The 20,700-nt window shown below is 42.4% G+C and overlaps 1 protein-coding gene across 21 annotated transcripts in view; it reads right to left on the bottom strand.

The window, feature by feature from the left end:
* Positions 1-20,700, bottom strand: part of CACNA1C (calcium voltage-gated channel subunit alpha1 C) — a 467,840-nt gene that overhangs the window by 39,615 nt on the left and 407,525 nt on the right. For 13 of the 21 annotated variants that reach the window (XM_090145280.1, XM_090145289.1, XM_090145318.1 and 10 more), the window contains one exon: positions 9,469-9,552. The exons of 2 other annotated variants lie outside the window; for them this stretch is intronic. In XM_090145280.1, the coding sequence (XP_090001406.1) occupies positions 9,469-9,552 (84 nt within the window). Of the gene's footprint in view, positions 1-9,468; positions 9,553-10,186; positions 10,271-20,700 lie in introns of all 21 variants that reach the window. 6 more of the 21 variants (XM_090145296.1, XM_090145311.1, XM_090145302.1 and 3 more) reach the window with 2 other exon arrangements.

Raw genomic sequence — 20,700 nt, 5'->3', positions numbered from 1 at the left:
CCATGCTGAACTGCTGCTGAGTGCCTGGCACAAAAAACCCACAAAGGCTTCAGCTGATGGAATCTTGGCTGAGGAAAGACAGGGAAAATCACTGACAGAATAGGTGGAGGTTGCTGCCCTGCCGAAAATTAATCTCAGTGCTCCTGAGAATGGAAAGCATGATCCCTGCTACTCAAGATTTTAGCAAAATTTGGGGGAAGAAGCTAGGGGTAAGAAGATAGGGAGGAAAAGAAATTTCAAGAGGAAAACATGTAAAATAGTTGTGTTTTTATTTTTTTCCCTTCTCTATCACCTTTGCTGCTTTCATTGCAACTGGCAGTGCAATCTGGAACCAGTGAGCAGATCTCTAACTATGCATAATAGTAAGAGATGGTGCATACAGTGAGGTCTTGGAGAACTGATGCTAAAATCTCTGGTAATTTGGAAGAACACCAGAAGCTTTTACAACATACCTGAATGAATGAAATACAGGGAACTGTGCACCCTTTATTACTTCAATCTGCATATTCAGAATAGCAGTGCTGGAAAATTCCTTCTCCTAACTCCTAAGCGTTCTAGACAAAATTGGTCTTATAAAAAGGAGAATTAAATGCCAGAAAGCATCTTTCCTGGCTTCAAGGAACAGCCTCAGATGACAGAGCTAGCTGGATCTGAACTCAGCTGAGCACTTTTTTGAAAATCTAGTTTTTGGTGTTTGGGAAGCTATCACTAATGTTAATTTGCTAAGAGATGATTTAAGGAGTCAGAGCTTTTCTATGGATTCATAGAAAGACACTCTATTGGAGTTTAGGGAAAGTTACAAGAAACTTTTTCTAGCCAACAGAAATGACTTATCCTGGCTGGGAAACCAATGGAAAATATAACCAGCTTGGGGCAGTTCTAATGTTATTTATTATTTTTTCTCTTGAACATTTTAACTACCTTTGAAGAAAAATGTATTGGCATTAAAAAGAAAATGTAAATGTATTTGTATTGCAACTGCTGATACAAGAACACTGTAGCTTTTTTTAAGAATGATATACAGAAAAAGGAGAAGAAAACTTGGTCAGAAAATCTGGATGTGGCTTTTTAAAGAACCCTTTGTATTTAAACACATATGCCACATACTTATGTCACCACTGAACCAGCTCAGGACAAGGCCTGTAGTACTCTGTGTTCTCACTATTAGCTGTCGAAACAATAATTTGTAGTCAAATATGAAATGGTGAGTCTTTCCCTAAAAGACTTAAAATGCACAAAGGTGTTGGGTAGGTCAAAGCCACCAGGAATTAAAAGCAACACCCCACTTTCCAGTGCAGTCCCTGAGTTTTGAAGTGAGCTCTGAACCTTTTCACCCAGGAAGACTCCAGGCAGGATTGTACAGCTTATAAGGCTTACAGCTAAAGGGCTATCTAACTTCCTTTTGACTGCTTTCATATTTAGGTTAGTGGGATCTGTTCTCCTGGGTTTTTTATCTTCTGTTTCTCATATTTTAATTAACCAGCATGTGTGTGGTTAAATTTACACGGTAAGACAAATATTGTTTTTATGTTGCTCTAAAATCTCTTGTTTTTATGCTGCTCTGAAATCTCCCCTCCATTAAAATACATTTGGATAATTCCATGCACCTGCAGTAACGTTTAAACCAAGTATAACCAGAAGTGTTGTGGAAACTGTAATACTGAGGTGTTTCCTCAAATCTAGGTGGTATGGAGAGTCTGTCAACGGAGAAACAACATACTTTGTTCCTACAGTGCATTGCTAAGATTGTTAATCACCAGCAACAGCTCAAGTAGGTAAATGAGGAAGGAGTCATTGGCATTCACTACTCCCTTTTCTGCAAAAAAAAACCAACCCCACATTTTTTTCTGTTTGCACATATTTCATATGTATGTGTATATATATATATAAATTTTTTTTTTTTAACTGAAAATCTGTCCCATTTCCAAAAGCACTTGTTTGAATGGGCAAATCTTATTACAGACTCTGGAAATGCATTCAGAATACCAACTTTTCTTAAGCCAAAAGAGAAAAAAAATAAAGAAGAGGCCCCATCTTCACGACAAAAAAAAAATACACAAACAAAACTAAAACACCCCTGTTCAAACATGGTTGTGCTCAGATAGTCTTACCGTACTTCCTTCTCACCAACATGTGCTAGAATTGTGGGTTAAATGTGGAAGGTGGTCAAATTTGAATCGATCTGAGCCTAATTTGGGGGAGAGCTGAGGGCAGCTTTGCTGAAGATCACCAAAGGCAAAATAAAGCTCCATATACCACTGCTACAGCTCACAACCATGCTTCAACGTGGCTTCTTGCATAGAGAATCTGTGGTGTGTTACCTGGGTTATTCTAGCGATAAAAACACACTACCAGGCATTAAAAAAGGCAAACTCAATACCCCCCGCCCCCCAACAATTTTATCAGTGGTTTTTCCAAAAAGAAAACAAGTCACATATACGTACATATACACGCACACAGGGATAGCTCAGGAGACTACATACAACTTCTAGGATGGCAGCAGTAGGGGTATGACAACACGGATGTCAAAAGAAGCCGCTGTGCTTCTCCAGCCCTTTGCTACATCATTTGGAGGCCTCTGCTACCCAGGTGGCATTTGAGAAAGAGAGAGGGGAGGGGAGGGGAGGGGGAAGGAGATCTTTTCTGCCTTTTCCTGGAGGGTTGGGCAGATGAACTTGCAAGTTCTAGGAACCGCAAAGGTTTGTGTGACTGGTGGCAGCTGATGGCCAAAATCTGAGCAGCAAAGGGCGTGGAAGCAAAGAGAACCAGACAGAGACAGAGAGACAGACAGACAGACACAGCGACAGAGATGAGTGCCAGTCCCAACTGAGGTGCAGGCTAGATGTATGTCGTCCTTCCACTGATCCTTGCTCCCATTGCGGGGTGTGTGTGTGTACAGGGTTGTGTCAGCGGGGCTGCCTGCTCCAGCCCTTGCGAAGACGGAATGCCCCAGGGCAGTTCTGCCTGGGTAAGGGCTGCAGGATTAGAGCCACTGGTTCTCTGCCTTCAGACACATTGATTGAGGGTGAAAATGAACTCGTGAGGTTTACTGTGGCTGGAGACGAGGGAGAGGAGAGCGAGGGAGAAAAGGAAGAAAGGAAGGGGCGGGTTAAAAGGGAAGAGTGCAGGAGGAGGTGAGAGGGAGACTTGAGTATAGGCTGTCAGATATTCCAAAGAATGGGAGCGGGAGCCCATGACAAATCAAATGAAGCCTCTGGACACCAAAAGCAGGATGACTGTAAGGAAAGCCTCCATGCGTCTGGTTTAAGCCTGAGCTGCTTTATTGAGAAATAAAAGACTAAAGGGGAAATCTGTGCACAGATCTCCAAGTACTCTTGTGATCTGAACACCTTGGTATCTCCCTTACTGCACCTGTCCTCAGAATCAACACAGCTGCAACCTTCAGATGACTTCCTATCACTATTTGGAAGCCTCTTCAGAAACGCCTCATGTAATGCGCTCAGCCCTCCTGAACCTTGTAGACAAATAGCTAACCATACCTAGCAGGTCTGGACACAACAGACCTATCCACATTTTCCAGAGGAAGGAATGAAGCAAGATGGGTTTGGGGTTTCTCTAACCTTCTTCATAGGGTACTCATTTCCTGAAATGCATAGTACAGCACCAGGGTTGGAACTAGATGACCTTTAAGGTCCCTTCCAACCCAAGACATTCTACAATTCTATCCATCTGCTGACCCAGATGCCACCATGGATAAGATCACACACCACGCTGTACCTTCCTGTTTTCTCCTTCTCTCCCATTTAAAAAAACAACAACAAATCAAACCAAAACCAAAAACATTTCCATCAACTCTCAGACCTCTCAGAATGCTTGCTCTTCTGAAAACTTGTACTGCTTCCATTATGTCACACAGGCCACAAGTCAGCAATTCCTTATCCCTGGTATTTTCCTTCTTGTATCTGTGCACACCCCCTGACTTGTCACATCTGCTGGATCACACTGTATACCTGCCTCATGTACCTCCTCCTCTGTATATCTCTCAGCATCCACAGGCACACTCAAGATAAAGGTGCTTTCACTGTCACTGAGCAGCATAGGTGGGATTTGTACAGTCCAGACACTTTGACTCAGTCATCCTCATGCACTCCCAGACGTGGTTGACACACACAGATGTACCCGCACGTCCTTCCCTCCCCATCATCCTTTCAAGACAGACAGACCGACAGGCTCAAACACACGACATCCCCATGGGCACTGATAGCTACATTTGCACTCTAGAGACATGCTCTCTCCTGACCATGCCTCTGTAAGTCATACCTCTGCAGCTGTGAGCATGTGTTGCAGCTGGATGGACCAACCGGCCACAGGATCCCATTCAGCTCAGCCATCAGCATCACTTAGGTGCCAAGCACTCAACCACAGCCAGTCTTTGGTCTGACATTGGTAGGGGAAAGGATGAAGGAGAAAGGGCCCTATAGACTAGAAAGGTATTGTCTTCTCTCTACAGCTGAGAGGAAGGAAGTCGCATTAGTAGCTTTTTCAGGGCCTGGCTGTTTTTCTCCCATCTCTTTGGGCACTGCAGCACAGAGCACAAATCAAACTTGATTTCCCCCTCTGATACAGCACAACAAATTGTAATGAGAAACCTTCTGCACCTGGAGGAGGTGACAGAAGGCTGTCAGTCAGCTGCACAGCACTGAACTCAGGGCTGTGTTTGCTGATGTGGAAAGAAATGCAAGCCTCTGCCTGGAGCTACTTCTGGGATGACACATTCCAAATTTGCTAGCTTTTATCCAACTCCTGTAACATTTTCATTCCTATTGTTGTTACAATAGACAGTAATCGTTTTTTTTATCACCGTAATGTTTTCTTCCAAAGTGTTTTGAAAAAACTAGAGATAATGCTTTTGTAACTTAGGGAATAAAGACAATTTCAAATTTGCTGATAGAGAGGCTGAGGTAGGCTAGGCAGGGCCCAAGGAATATGACTTGCAGGCCCTACCTCCTAGGTACTACTGCCCCATATACTACATCATCTTTCATTTTAATCCCTAAACATGCTTGGTCTTAGCACTTAGAGTTGAAGCATGGCATATGTGCCATGGTTGGACTGGATGATATTATTGGTCTTTCCAACCTTAATGATGCTATGCTTCCATGAAAATCCTTTTTTTTTTTTTTTTTTTTTTTTTTTTTAAATGGAAGACTTAGGTTGGATATCAGGGGGAAGTCCTTTACCAAGAGAGTGGTGAGGTGCTGGAACAGGCTGCACAGAGAGGCTGTGGATGCCCCGTCGCTGGAGGTGTTCAAGGCCAGGTTGGATGGAGCCCCAGGCAGCCTAGTCTATTATTAGATATGGAGGCTGGTGGCCCTGCCTATGGGATTGGAGTTTGATGATCCTTGAGGTCTCTTTCAGCCCAAGCCATTCTATGATTCTATGATTCAGATTTGAACCTCGCCCAGCATTCTTTAGTTACATAAGGAGTTTTGATATCCACCAGACATGCTTTCCACATGATCAGTGGTGTGAAATGCATCTCTGTATGTGTGTCAAACTGGCTGAGGGGACCTGGAAGGTGTTCCCAAGTTACAGTATGCAAGGGGGCCTAATGTGATGCAATTTGACTTACCACTTGACATATTTTCTTATGATGGAGGTGTCTTAAGTGGGGGCACCCTGAAGGACTTGGGAATGCTGAAGTCAAACTGGGGGCCTGCCTGATGAGCACATGCCTTCTCACTGTGTGTGAATACACAGCCATGCCAACAAACATATGCTGAGTTTGACATGCAAGTCTACACTCACCCACAGGCATGCAGATGAACATGCCTGCATATAGCTATAGCCTTTCAGCCAGAAACACCCACCCATGAGCATCTTAAACTTGCACATTAGGGCAGCCACAATGGCTCAGAAAACAAATTCATATACTCAGTTATATATATAAACAACTCAGATCTCTCCATCAGCAGTCACCCACAGCACAAATACATATTACTTGCATACGCACACTCTTTCCCCCACACACGGATTCAGGTCTGTGCACTCTCCCATGGATCTGTAACCCAAGTACATCCTGAACACATTCAGGAACATATACTACAACCAATGGAGTACAGACACAAAGACCCACACATGCACACTCACATATATCTTAACGAAGGTTTTGGTCTGGGGAATTCCTTTTCAAGAAACAAAAATAATTGTCAAAAGGAATAAACAGAGCAAGGAGAACTGCTCAACCTATGCAAGCACATACCTACAGGCACGCAGCAGTGCTGCTAGACAGGGCTCTCACCACAACTACAGCTATCGCAGCTCAGCCTCTGCCAGGCATGCCTTCTCTGTCTGCAGACTTCAGGGGAATCTCACTGGGACTGAGGTTTACACACCTATGGCCTCATGTCAGACCAGCCCGTGCCAGGTCTCTCTGCCTTCCCTGACTGACTGCAGTGAAAACTGTCCTTCAGCTCCAAGAGCAGCAACTCCAAAGACTCTACCATAGTTGTCCGTCAGCTTCTAATACCTTGGGCAAAAACATCTTACCTGCACCTGACCAGACTAACTTCTCCAATTAGTGGAGTTTGTTGACTTTTTTTTTTTTTTTTTTTTTTTCAGACTCCAGGTCTAGCTGGAACAAGACAAGACAGTGTACAGAAACACAAGGCAGGGTTTGCTCAAACCCACAAACAGCAAGAAAGCAACAAGCTCCAGAGGAGAAGGGGAGAAGTGTATCTGATAAACTGCCTCACTCTGCTTGGGAAGATGACAACTGTCCATCCAAGATGGGCTGCTACTTCCAAAGCCCATCTGCCACAGGTGTAACATATCAAGTGCTGCTAGCAGGAAGGGAATCTGACAGGACAAACCAACATACAATACATTCTCTTATTCAATAAGGGTTATAAGTGCAAAGGGATTTCAAAACATTTCAGAACAAACTCCATCCATAGCTGCTGCTCATTTATCAGTGCATCAAAAGATTGTGCAAGTTTTTAGTGACAAACGTCAGAAACTAGTAGCAAAGGATTTGCCTAGATAAAAAAGAGAAGATTTAAACATGCCAGGTAACAAAAAGACGTGTGCAGAAATCTGTAAAAACTGTATAGAAGGAAAGGATTCTTTAGAGGAAACACAGGGACCATCATGAAATGCTGTTTGTAACCCGAATTAAAAGTGTCAGGGCCTCTCCTGCTGCCTCCTCAACTAAGACAGGCAATGGGCAAACAAAGGCATATCCTCCTTCTTCACAGACTTCTGTAGCAAGGTATGAACTTGCATTTAGACAAGGAATAGAAGAGCAGGAAAGCCTTGTCTGTGGTAATTAAACACAAATCAGTATGGATAGCCCTGGAGACTGAAGATCTTGATGTAGCCCAATTAGCAGCAGCGTGACCTTCTCGACAACATGCCAAGCGTGAATGCGATTTATCCTGCTTGCCTTTGGTGTCTGAGACCTGGCTGTCTAGACAAACCTGACAAACACAGACACTCCATCACTGGGTGAGCACCTCAACAGAGCCATTCATTTCCCCTGTCAGAAATACGGGAGGAACAGTTGGCCTGGGGAGAGGTGTTCTGACCACTAACTGTAGGAGGAAGCCTGGGTGACTGTGTCTTCCTCTCAGATCACTGAAGTACAATGGAATGTATATCAAAATGTTTTATACCATGACGTAAAAAGTTTTTTCATTTGTAGGAAATAACTGTGAATTTCATTGAAAGGATCCATTAGATTTTCCTGCCATCACGGGGCTTCTGTGATACACCAGGATAGGTGCCAATTTATTTGGCAAAACAAAAGGATACATCTCTCTTCTACTTGGAAGGCTTTTCTACAGATTCAAATATAACAGTCAGGAAAATCTCACTAATATTTAGCAGAATTAATCTCTTTGTAATTTCTGTGATTATTTCCTCACCATGTTCAGTTCTACCTCTGTGGATGAGAACTGAGTATTTTCACAATCTGAAGTATCAGGTTCCCTGTTTAGTTTTCTTGTGACAAGTGTTGATGCAAAAAGATTTTCACATCACTCTTTAAAATTATCAACTCCAACTTGCCGATTATTATCATTTCCCTCTATAAATTCAATCCAATCCTAATCTCTCTCTAGAAAAAGGGTACACAAAATTGCTTTTAGAATTCTGGGTGAAATTAGAACAGAAAGCAGGACATATAAAAAATGCATGACTTCTCAAAAGACAAGGAAAATAGATTAGTGTCAAATCAAATATTTCGTTCACCCAGTCTGAATCAAAGTATCAGAATTTGGATAAATTTCTTTGTTTCAGAATTAAAGAAAAAAAAAGGCAGAAATTAAAGTAGAATAAAAATATAACAACAATTTGTTTGGATTGTGATTTTTTTTCAAATTGCTGTTTACATTTTCTCCTAAAGACAGCACTGAGTGAAAACTGCCATCACTTTTCTGCTTGCAATGGATTGTCTACACAGTACTTAACAATTCCAAGCCCGAATATTTATTCAACAGCCACATCTTGCTGCAAATTCATGACGGGTTTGCTCTTCATTAACATCCTTACAGCAATTTTCTTTTGTTCTTGCTACATTCCTGGCTTTGCTAAGCTGGATTTTATAGTAAAATTTTAGTCTGTGGTCAGTGTTTCCTTTGTAGTCTTTATTTCAGGAATCTGTGTGCTTCCTGCCTGTCCTTTGTCCATTTACTCAGTAATTCTATACCCATCCACCTCCAAAAAGAGAGGAAAAAGCTTGCCTGATGTGATTTATTCCCTTGAACACCAGCTGTTCATTTCAGTCTCCATGGCTTTCTCAATCCTTCACCTGTCTGCTGAGAAGGGCACCGGTGGGGCCAATCAGTATCAGTTGTTCTGGTGGAGTTTGTGATATGAGCAAACCAAACTGGGCTGAAACATGGTGCATTGTATTTCTTAGGGCTTTGTGTTCTGCTTTTAATTTATTTACCTTTTCTTTATTTATTTTTCCTTTCAAATTACAAACCAAGTGTTAAGTGCCCATTCCTCTAAATGGAGATGGTTTGATCTTTATTTCCTTTGGAGGAAGCCTGGGTGAGAAGGCACCAGGAGGATTCTTGGTTTGGTTCCCGTAGTTCCACCTCGAAAGAACAGACCTTTAGATCTCTGTGGGGTGGAGGGTACCGAGCCGCCATGGGAAGGAAAACATAACACTGGATAGACCAAAGTGCTGGGCTGGGACTTTTCTAGCAGCTTCCCATGGCACCAATAGCTTTTTCACTTACACTCCACATTTCCCATCGCTTTTCCTGCTATACAGTTTAATTCATGCCAGGCGGATTATGAAGGGAAGAAAATGATGCAACAGTCCTTTAAGTCGTTCCAGAAAAAAAAAAAGAATAAAAACAAAACAAAACGAAAAATAAAGAAAAAACTCTGAAAACAAACTCAAAAGAAAGAGGGGAGGGGGGAAGAAAAATAAAGAACCCGGGAAAGACAAATGAATGTTAGAGCAGGCACGATCATGGACAGACGCCAGCTACTTACGTTCACCTCGGTGATTGCTATATCAACAATGCTACCCACAACAATCAAGGCGTCAAATGTATTCCATGCATCACAGAAATAGTGCTGCATGTGGCAGAGAAGCCAAGGAAAGAGAAAGAGAGAGAAAGGAAGAAAGAGTGAAAGAAAGAGAGAGGGAGAGAGAGAGAGAGAGAGAGAGAGAGGGAGAAAGACAAAGGGAGAGGGAGAAAAGAGGGAAAAAAAGGAAAAGGTAAAATAAAATAAAAACAAAACAAAACAAAACAAAGCATGAAAGAGGGAGAGAAGAGGAAAAAAATAAGAAAAGAAAGAGGTTACGTGGGCATATTAAATAGTCTCTTACCACTCTACAGTATTGATTGCTCAAACCTCTGTAACGTTTCACATGTTGTAGGGTATCAACAAAAGCCTGGTTAATCAGAAACTTACACTCAAGCATGTCTACCTTTTGGAGGGAAAAAAAAGCACACACACCCCAAACTCTGTGCGCTTTCACCAGTCACAGCCTTGGGGCGAGCTATGACAAGTGAAAAAGAAGGAGGTGTTCCCCCCTCCTTTTTTTTTCCCTGGGAGAAGGAGAAGGACGACGGCAAGTTCAATAAAAGCATGACTAGAGGGAAAAAAAAATCAGAAAAAAAAAAAAGAGAAAGAGAGAAAGAGAGAAGGAACAGCAGAGGAGGAGGAGGTGGTGGTATCCTGGGGAGGGTAGAGTAATACTCACATTAGTTTCACTGAGAATGACGTCTATAATGCTGCCAATTACGATGAGGAAGTCAAAAACATTCCAAGGATCACTAAAGTAACCCTACATAAGGAAGGGGCAGGCAGGATGGGGATTAAAAAGGAATGTTAGACAGACAAAAACAGTTCAAAATTACCATTAGAATTACTGCCCTGACACCTCAAGGGGTTTTTCTCTTAACTCTACCTGAGGCTTCTCAGGCCATAGCCTACTGCTGGCATCCCTGACCTGTGTGAACAGCCCTTCTACAGCCAACACGACGTCAGGCCAGATACTCCTCACCTCTGACTGAGACGGGGTGAAGGGGAAGCCACACAGATCATGTGGAGTATGGCTGCTCTTGGGAGCAAGGGCTGAGCACCAGGTCCTCTAAACATCTTTGATTCCTAGCCATATATGTCCCTTCCCCATCTGGTTTAGATTTGGCTGGGAAAGAGGACAGGAATGTTGTCGTATTCTTTCAAAAAAAGGCTCTCCTTCTGCCAGGGTGAATGTAGATTCACCCGTCTATTTGGCTTTGTGCTGGCGTGGAAAGCAGCAACGTGCTTTGGTACAGCAGGGCAGAGGGCCCAGTCAAGTTGGAGATGTGTTATTTAAACAGGTCCTTTTCTTTATCTTTACCCAGCCACAATAAGTATTATGACAGCCATTAGCCTAACAGTTGCTGTTATTAGTGCTTTAGCTCCTGTCTTAAAACTACAGAGCAGCACTGTATTTACATTACCCTGAAAGCACAACTGCCCTACAAAATGAAAGTGTGAATGCAGCCTGTGCATGCTGCTAGGAAGGGGTGAGGATGGGAGTAAAGTCAGTTCTAGCATGTGTTCAGAGTCGGACCTCTTCCTCACTCATGCTGAAGACGCAGCATCACTGTGACACTGGCTATATAGGATGAGCTGTGACAGATTGGCTACCATGTGCTAAGCTCATACCTTTGCTTTGCTGTGTAGGATTTCTTTGAGAGCCACATCTGATACTGTCTTACGCAGGGCTCAGGAGATTCTAATCAGCACTGCTTGCCTTCCCCCATCCTGCATGATTTTTCATGGCCTGGGTCATAGGGATACAGGACTCTTTGGGAAAAATCCTGTTCAGCCCAGCTTCCACATGTCAACTTCCTGCCCAGTTCAATGTCTTGAGCAAAAAACTCATATCTTGGTCCACTGAGCACCTGAACATCCTTGTTCTGGAGTCCTAAATGGAGGCAAGCCTCCAAAATCCTCTGTGCTCCTTTTATGTGTTTGGTTTTGTGAGCGTGGGCTGTCTGACCTCCCTGTTTCCCAGCTGCAGCATGTCTCCAGCGAGACTGAACCCAAGTTGCACTGCTACTGCTATTCTTAGCCAGAGAGTCAGGTCATGGGTAGAGTGTCAGGCTGTGTTCCCAGGCGGCGTTATAGAGAGCAAAAAGGAGAAAAGAAAAAAAAAAATCCCAGTAGTGGCACTGCATTAGCCAGGCTTAGGAGCCTTAAGTTACTGTGGATCCAACCATCACATAGAGCAGTCATTGGCAATAAGTGTCTTTCTAAACTCTGAAATGCTGCCTACCAGGATGCTTTGAGACTCACGGTTATAACCTGTGTTTTGTGTTGGGCTGGGATAATGGAAAAAAAAAAATAATTAAAAACAGCAGAGAAGCCACTCTCAACTGGTTCACACCAGTGAAGGGAGCTGATAAGAGAAGACTTTGAAATCTTCTCAGAACCAGAAAAAAACACCCTTCTTTCTGCAATCTGAAACAGGCAACTCTCAGCAGATCTACACTGGGAGGAGTAATTGCACCATGGCTGCTCATGGCTACACAATAAGCTACAACAGGGAAGAAGGAAACAGGAGCAAAAGCAAATTCAGAGAATATTATTATTCAGCGTCCAGCCTAGAAAATACACAACAAATATTAGAATGAATTCAGCAGTGATGTCCAGCATCGTTAGCAACCAGATGGACCTGGAATAAAACTGCAATTAGACTTCACCAAGAGAAAGGGGAGGGAGAGAACAGCAGATTAAAATGTAGAGGCAAATGCATTTTGAATAAATAAAGGACAGACACAGATCATACAGAGTTGCAGAAAGTGCCTTTGCAGCCTGATGCAACCTTGGCAGAGAAGACACTTGAAAGATCAAAGAGAACGGAGAAGAAAACAGACCCAATCCTCCTGCCCCATTCGTGTGCACGTTCCTGATGATGACAGTGGCACTACTTATATCCAAATCAATACATTGAATGGCATGGCTATCCTTCTATTTCCTTCACAAATTGAATAGACTGGGAACTGTTATGGACTTTTGCAGGAACCCAAACAACTCCAAAAAACAGCTTGTTTTTGGGAAGCTGCAAGGGTGAAGATCCAAAACGCAATGTTGACATCTTACCCATGAAAATGATGGCCCCCTATTTTTGAATTCGTTGTGGTTATTTTTACTATTTTTACCATATTTGGCATCATACTGTAAAGAGTATTTTGGGGGTAACCAAATTATTATTTCTTTTTACTGAGCAACTCTGGACACAAAACTCAATTGACACAGCTGCTGTTTGAACACCATTTGCTGGTGGTACAAAACCCAGGGGACAAGCAGCAGAGAATCCTGTCCTCAGATGGCCACTGAAGCCAGTGAATTCAGCATCACTCCCAGTTGCAGGAGTGCAACTTCAATGAAAGCAATGACACTGTATTGATATCGCTGGCACATCTCAGGAGAGATTCAGGCCTGGAAAGAAAAGGTGCCTATTTCATTGCTGTCACAAGTAGCTGCTTTGGACACTTGTGTGACCACAGCGTATATCTGGAGTCACTCAGCTAATTCTGTGGAGTTGCTCCAGATTTACACTGTGAGCTCTTCCCCTGGGATGCTCTGTTGAGTCCCACCAGCCAGCTCCTTGCCTGAAAGCTGGGGTCACAGAACCAGTAACACAGCATGTCGCTGTGGAGCTGTCAGGTGGACTCAGAGAGCTCTTCTCTTCCTCTTAGTCTGTTAGAAAGAGGACCTATGGGTAGGAATGTGGTTTTACTCAACCCCACATCCAATATGCCAGAGTTAAATTAAAGAAACATGAATTTTGAAACCTTCTTTTCCTCCTCACCTGCTCCCTCTGTTTCAAACAGAAAGGTGAAAAAGAGAAAGATATTATTCACAGTGAGAGACCTCAAAGAAAACAGAGAACATAGGTGCTTAATTTGCGTGCAGGGTAATGGGATCCTTCCTCAGAAAGCCTTGTCTCCTTAGAGACATTCACCTACGAATGGCCATGTGGTTGCTCAGCCCTAGGTCAGACCTCCTAATCTTGTTAGAGTGCACACTGAGAGTGAATAACATCATCCCTAGGGACTTGCCTCTTGTGACCTTAAAGGACCTCTTGGAGCCACAGTCCTTGCTGGAGTGTACCAGGGTGGATAATGAAGGACAAGCTGAATGAAGGGACAACTTTCACTCTAGTAAAGAGGCTGTATTTCCAAGCTGTTTTTCCCACCAGAAAGTTCTGTATGCTTTTCCCAAGGGGGTGGAGGTCTGACTGGAAACAAATTGATGGTATTGTTTGTTTTTGCAGGACAGGAATTTAGAGTGCAATACCACATTTTACCCTTAAAGGGAGATGTTTCACCCTGATTTAGCTGTATATACATGTCATGTTATGGCAGGCCAAGGGGCATACAGGGGAAGGGTAGTCACCCTCTCCTGTGGGAGTTCTCTGAATATCTGTGAAGCTTTTGGGGAGAAAGGAGGACAGAAAGAGACCAGGAGGATTGGAGTGAATATACAGGAAGCGTGAAATAACCCCACCATTACAGCAAATTTTTTCCCCCATTTTTTATTTACCCCAAAGTAGTGAAGAATAGTGAATCATCACATGATCATTATGTTAATGAAAGGCTGAGCATAAATATGCAGTAGCTGACTGGAATGGAATCTCATTTGTGCGAGGTGAGCAGACATTGTAGCATTTCAGAATGAATATGTCAATCATTTTTAGGTTTCCTAGTCACCGAGATTAGCTATGAACGAAGCTGGAGTTTGTTTTGATACTAATGGAGGCACTGAAATCTCTGGAGACCATTTCTTTGACTTTTTGTGAATATGAGATCCTAAATGCAGTATTTAAGATGCCTTGCCAACAGCAGGGAACATTGCCCACTGGAGCCTTTTCTGTAGTTCTGAGCTCAGAGTCACCCATGGCCCCAGGTAAGAACATGAGGTAGGCTGGGATGCTACACATCTGTGCTGAAGCACAGAGATCCTCAGTGGAAGGGCACTGCTTGAATTGTAGTACAGCTGGGTAATGAGCAGCCCCATGGGAGCTGCAGGACCACTTCTGTATTTACTGACAAGCAGTTTTTTATCTATCTGCTTAGTCCCAGGTTTTCACTTCCATCTCTTATGAGGTGGTTGGCAAAATTAAAAAAAAAAAAAGGATGAAGGGCCAAAGCAAGGACCAAAGGTGTCCACTGGGGGGGGGCTGATGTAGGTCAAGTGCTCTCTAGCAGAAGCTCAACAGTGTCACAGAAAAACAAGGAGAGATATGTGTGCATGTGTGTATACATGCATGTATGTAATCCATACATGCATGTACACACATGCATGAATACAGAAATGAAGTATAGACAGAGAGAAAATGGATAACTACAGGGCCTAAAAGGAAAGCAAACTGAAAACCTTGCCACTGTTGATCTGAAATGAACCAACATACTTAAATGACAAAAGGAAACAATAATCGTAAACAATTGGAAAGAATATGTAGGAAAGAGAGAAAGGGGATTATTTCCTGATACTCAGTGTGATTACTTATCAGAAATATCAGACTTTGCTGGTAACTTGCAAAATGAGATGAACACACAGTCTTGTTGATGTTTGCTTAGTACGTGAATTCTTTCCCAAAAACGTAGCAGGCTGTTTGGAATTGTGAGAGTCAGTTATCAAACTCCATTAAAAGAGGATTTCCTGAGCAGAACTTTCACGAGAGACAGTTTCATTGGAAAACAGAATCAAGTCAAATGACATTTGCACAGCTCTGTGACTCTTGGCATACCTTCTCACAGCACACTGGGGGGATTCAGAGATATCCTGGGAAATCCTACAAAGCTACCATAGTAGATGGTGACAAATGGCAATAATGAAGATTCTGTTATGGTGAGATACATTTGAGCCATAACAGCAATCAGAGAACCTAGGAGAACCTAACAGAAAAGGAATAAAGTAAATGATGCAGCTGCTAGAAGCTCTTGACAGACTGTGGGATAATAGTGTATGTTTACATACTATCTATCAGCTCTCATCCATTGATGGATTAATTCTGAGACAAAGGCTCTCTGCAGTTCACCTACCAGTCACTGTAATGAGTCATTGCTGCAGGGAGTTGCACAAGTTGCCCCTGTACTCCACCAAATCTTCTTGCAGGCAGGGAGCAAGGAGAGGAGCTTTTCAGCTACCAGTCTGTTCCAAACGTGTGCTCGGATCTGAAGAGGTCTCCTACCTCTTTCTACTCATTCCATAAGGAAATAAGACCAATTTATAAAAGAAGACAGATGCTGAATAACGTTGATATTTTCCTTTATCCTCTTTCACTGTTTCATGCTTTCTCTCAAAATTCCTGCATGAAGATGTCAGTGAAAGCAGACAGACCCTTGGGGTCTGAGGGTCCTAAAGACCTTTTTTTTGTGTTCTCCACACCTACAGATAATCAACAATATTGTGACCTGGAGCAGTCTTCACCATATTTGTTCTATGAACTGGGAATTCCCATTTCTAAATATTACAACTCAGATGATTCCACCAGAATTACATTTCCAGTTTGGTCCCATGAGCCTCTCCATACCCATCAATGTGGAGACAGTTATCTCACACCTTTGTATATTTCTTTTCCTCTAAAATGACCAGTAGTATGTAAGCACTCAATGACATGGGAGGTTTGTAGTGAAGTGTTGTGGTTACAAGCCCTCCAAAGACTGGGATAGAATCATCACAATGTGGAAGCATTTATTAGGGAAGCATCTCTTATTGTTGAGAAAAATTGTATTTCAAGACAACGGTCTGGGAAGGTCTGAGGAAATGCTAACAGCAAAACTTGCTGAAACTGGACGATTCAAGTAGCTGACTCTGATGTCATTCTTGGTCTGGATTGCTCTTAGCTGCCTTTGAAGGGAGGGTGAGCAGTGCCTCAGAACAATAATGCCAAAAGCCTCCTTGGTATAACTGCATGAAAACGGAGGCAGATAAAGCTCTCTTATCAATGTTGCTGGCTACAAAAAAAAGCCCTAACACCCAAACCCAACAAAACCACACTTGACTTTTCTACAGGTATGTTGTGGCACAGTAATATCTTTTGAGGAGTTGGGTCATTTTTTTCAGGAGCAATCACTTTTTTCACTGCAATCATTCAACAATCATTGCCCTGCAGTCAGAAATCAGACTTGTTCACAGCAAAGAGAAATAAGCTCAACACTGGTCTTACAGGAAAGACTGAAAAGTGAATGTGATGGCTAGCTATATCTGAATAGATCATTTATCACAAAACAGATTCTGTGAGAATTTTGCTGTCAAATCCCATTAGGAGAAAGCTGTAAATACTCAAAGACTTCGCAAGGTCTGGAAAAAGTAGGTCTTAGTGAGAATGAACAAATAGCTTGTGAAGGCAATAAACCAGATCATCAGCATGAAACAGTGTTAAGAAAAGAACAAAAGGATGGGCCTTGCTATCTAAGTCTGTCTTCTAAAGTAGGACTGACATTCCAGCTTGGGGGAGAATGATTCAAAAGAACATAACCAACGTCTTCCAGAGTGAAGAAACACTTTCTGTGAGAGAAGATGAGACGGTGGCAGTAAGGAGGGAATTCTGAATACAGGGCTGGATTTGGAACAGTTTCTCTTGTCTCTGTATGCACTATGGGAAAAGGCTCTGACATGGTTGCCGCATGGTGAGTTGGATACTCACTGGAAGAAAGACACAGTCTTGCAGAAACAGACAGTTAGGTAAGGCTGGTAGGTTTTTTAATAGTTTATTTTTTTGTTTAAGTTGCCTCCATTTTTGGAAAAGGCTTGATTTTATATGTATTAGAGCATTTAGTAAGATAACTTTTTCTCTCATGTTGTCAGTCCATCAAACACAACTTTTCAAAAGTGGATGTTCACTCTAATTTACTCTTGGGGAAGAAGGAGTATAGAGAACTAAAGTCTCTAAATCCTAGAAAAGCCAGGTGGACAAAGTAGAAAGCTCCTAGCTTTAATTGCAGTGACCATCTGGCAGTGGAGGTGTCATCTCCTAACACAGTGAACAGTTCTTACCAGAGGCTGTATCACAGCCTGTTAGCTGGCATCATTCTTACACAAAAAGAAGATTCACACCTGTGAGAACTTTTGACCCTTTAAAATATCCTCACAGAAAGTGATAGGGGGTTTGGATTTTTCTTGGGAGAGTGAGAACAAGTCACTTTTCCCTTGAGTTGTTCCCTTCACATGCTGCTGCTGACATTGTCTCTGCTATTGTGAATGAGACCCCAAGAGCACCATCCCACTGGGCTTTTAACACTGTGTGAATAATTTTCTGCATTAAATAATTAAGCATAATAGCTAATACAGTACTTCCCACACTGTTGCTCTGTGCAGTCATATCATTATTTTTGATCATTTATAATGGCATTAAAACCCTCAAGTGCCAGACTGAAAATAAATCTGTCACAATGTTGCAGCAAGAGGCAAATTCTCTGGGTAGGTTTGCTGTGAAGGAAACGGTCCTTTCTCACTGAACATCTTATGCAGTTTCTTTGATGGTTTCTTTCTGGATTCTCCATTGATCCTTCAGAAGGCTGCAGGATTCATGTCACTTTGGCTGATGTGTGTTAGAAATGTCACACACTCTATGCAGTAATATTTAGAGGAGCTATTTGCGTGCAAGGAACTGGTGGCTCCTTCCTCCAAGAAGAACATCCTGCAGTTAAACAATGATTGTAACGTGGGAAGTACAGATCAAATTGAGTTTTTATCCCTCACCGATTGCTTCTACCATGACACCAGGCTTTTCCATAAAGTTTGTTCTGTTCATGTATTTCATTCTTGGTCTCTTCTTTGGGGATAGCAACAAAGAAGCTAGCTGGGATCAATACTGCTAGTGCCCTTGTATGACAGATTTTCCAGGAAGAAATAGGAAAGAGACTACTATACTTCATGCAGGATGTCAACCAGTGTTCAGAAAGACTTTGATGCTTTCTGATCCAGAGGTATGAAAGACCTGAACAAGAGGTATGAGGTAGGCTTTATTGCAGCCTTCCACCATCACTGTGGTTCCTTCTGTTACATTCACCTACCAAATGCTTTCACACTGTATGGCTTGTTCAGGTGGAGTCATGCCTATGCCACAGAATCACAGAATCACAGAATGGCCTGGGTTGAAAAAGACCACAATGATCATCTAGTTTCAACCCCCCTGCTATGTGCAGGATTGCCAACCACCACACCAGGCTGCCCAGAGCCACGTCCAGCCTGGCCTTGAATGCCTGCAGGGATGGGGCATCCACAACCTCGCTGGGCAACCATAAGTGTATTCACAATAGGAAAACCTTATTCTGGCACTACTTTGCTTCACTTTGAAGTGCTGGGAATGACCAGACTTCCTCTCTCACACATACTCAGGAACCGGTGAGGAACTCAGTGAAATGTAGAAGTATCAAAGAGGATTGGCTGTACTTTCACATGATGGAGAAGGTAGTTTTTTTTCTTGCTGACACTTGTGGAAACTGTTACTAAAATGACCTAAACCTCAAGTGTTCTCCTACAGGTCTTTGTTTTCTGTACTAAACTGGAGGATTTGCTTTTCAAAGCTCTACAGCTACACCAGGTATACTGTTCAGCTTACTAGGTCAGCACAGTAGAACACCAGGATGCAGTTCCTCTTTCTTTTTAATGTCACTTCTATATCATACATCTGCAGCAGACTCCTGAATATCTTCACTCTAAGGCCTGGAATAACAACAGCCATGTTTTGGCCCTGGACTAGTGGGATGCCCTTCCAAATTCTGCAGCTAAGTCTGAAAGACAGCCTTATGTGAGAGTAGCACAGACTGCTGCAAAAGATTTGGTTACTTTCATAGCCTCTCTTTTCCCTTCTTTCTCTTAGATAAATGGACAGATGGAAATTCTCTCAATTCAAGCAAGCAGAATTGAAAAGCACATGTAGCTGATAACCCTCTGTTCCTACCCACTGTATGAATATAGGGTAGGGATGACATTGCCTTCTAAGAACACAATAATTATAGAATCATGGCATCATAGAATGGTTTGGGTTGGAAGGGACCTTGAAGATCACCTAGTTCCAACCCCCATGCTATAGGCAGGGACACCTCCCTCTAGACCAGGTTGCTCAAAGCCCCATCCAGCCTGGCCTTGATTGCTTCCAGGTTGGGGGTATCCACAACCTCACTGGGCAACCTATTCCAGTGTCTCACTACCCTCACAGTAAAGAATTTCTTCCTAATATCTAGTCTAAAATTATTGTATTTTACTTTATTACATTTTTATTATTTATTTTTATATTCTATTTTATATTTTATTGTATATTATAAAATTATTATTACAAATATTTCTTGACTTTACATCAAGGTCATCTAAGCACGCTGTTTTAACATAAAATACTTTCAGTATTTGCTTTTGCAGAAAGGACTTAGAAAAGATTATCTTCCTCCCAGACCTGCAGACACAAAAGGCTTCACATGACACATATGCTATGCAAAATGCATGAAAATCCTGGCAGACAAGTAATCAGAGTGAAGAGAAAGCAGAGGAATAACAAGGGATTGAGATTTTTCCCTTTTCTAGTGTATTTCCAAAACCCATGGGCTTGAATCAGCAGTTTTATGAGAGCCTCAGACTGAATGCATACACTCAGTGCAGTGACTGGCCATGCACTTCAGAAATGCGAGGGATTTCTACTCATATGGCTGCAGGGCTTGTTGAAGCAGCTGACAGCAATTTCAGCTAGCTACTGGTGATACAAAAGATGCAGCGGAATATTCAGTTTCTTCAGTCTTCACCCAGATAGGAGATGGAGTGAAAAAGGAAAGCATTTCTAGGGAAACATACTGATGTTAACCTTTTGCAACAGAGCTGAGATTATTCCAGAGAAGTGGGGGAATGCATTGCACCCAAATTTTACTGCAAGCCGTTCTGATAAAACAGTGCACAGGAAGGCTCCTGTGGCTGAGATACTGATGTGTTTGAACATGGAGGCCTGGGATGTCTGCCAGGGAACTTCAATAAAATGTTGAAGCACTAAAAGATGTTCATTAGCTTAAAAGCCATGGATTTTAATTCCCTTCTTCATTTTTTAGAAATAACTTCCTATGCTCATTTTTTCTTTCAGTCCTGTTTCTGTTCTTTTCCTTGCATCCATTTTGTCCAATCATTTAATACCTTCCTTTCTCTGGATCTTGGGTTTGTGTTTTTCTTTCCCCCTTAAGGAATATTCTGTCCTTTCCCACTCTCCATAATCTATGTACAGCTTTTCCT

This window comes from Phasianus colchicus, chromosome 1, assembly GCF_987193195.1.
Source record: "Phasianus colchicus chromosome 1, bPhaCol1.hap1.1, whole genome shotgun sequence".
NCBI classification, from domain to species: Eukaryota; Metazoa; Chordata; class Aves; order Galliformes; family Phasianidae; genus Phasianus; species Phasianus colchicus.
Note: the sequence above shows the minus strand (reverse complement) of the source record. Positions and strands in the feature narration are given on the sequence as shown.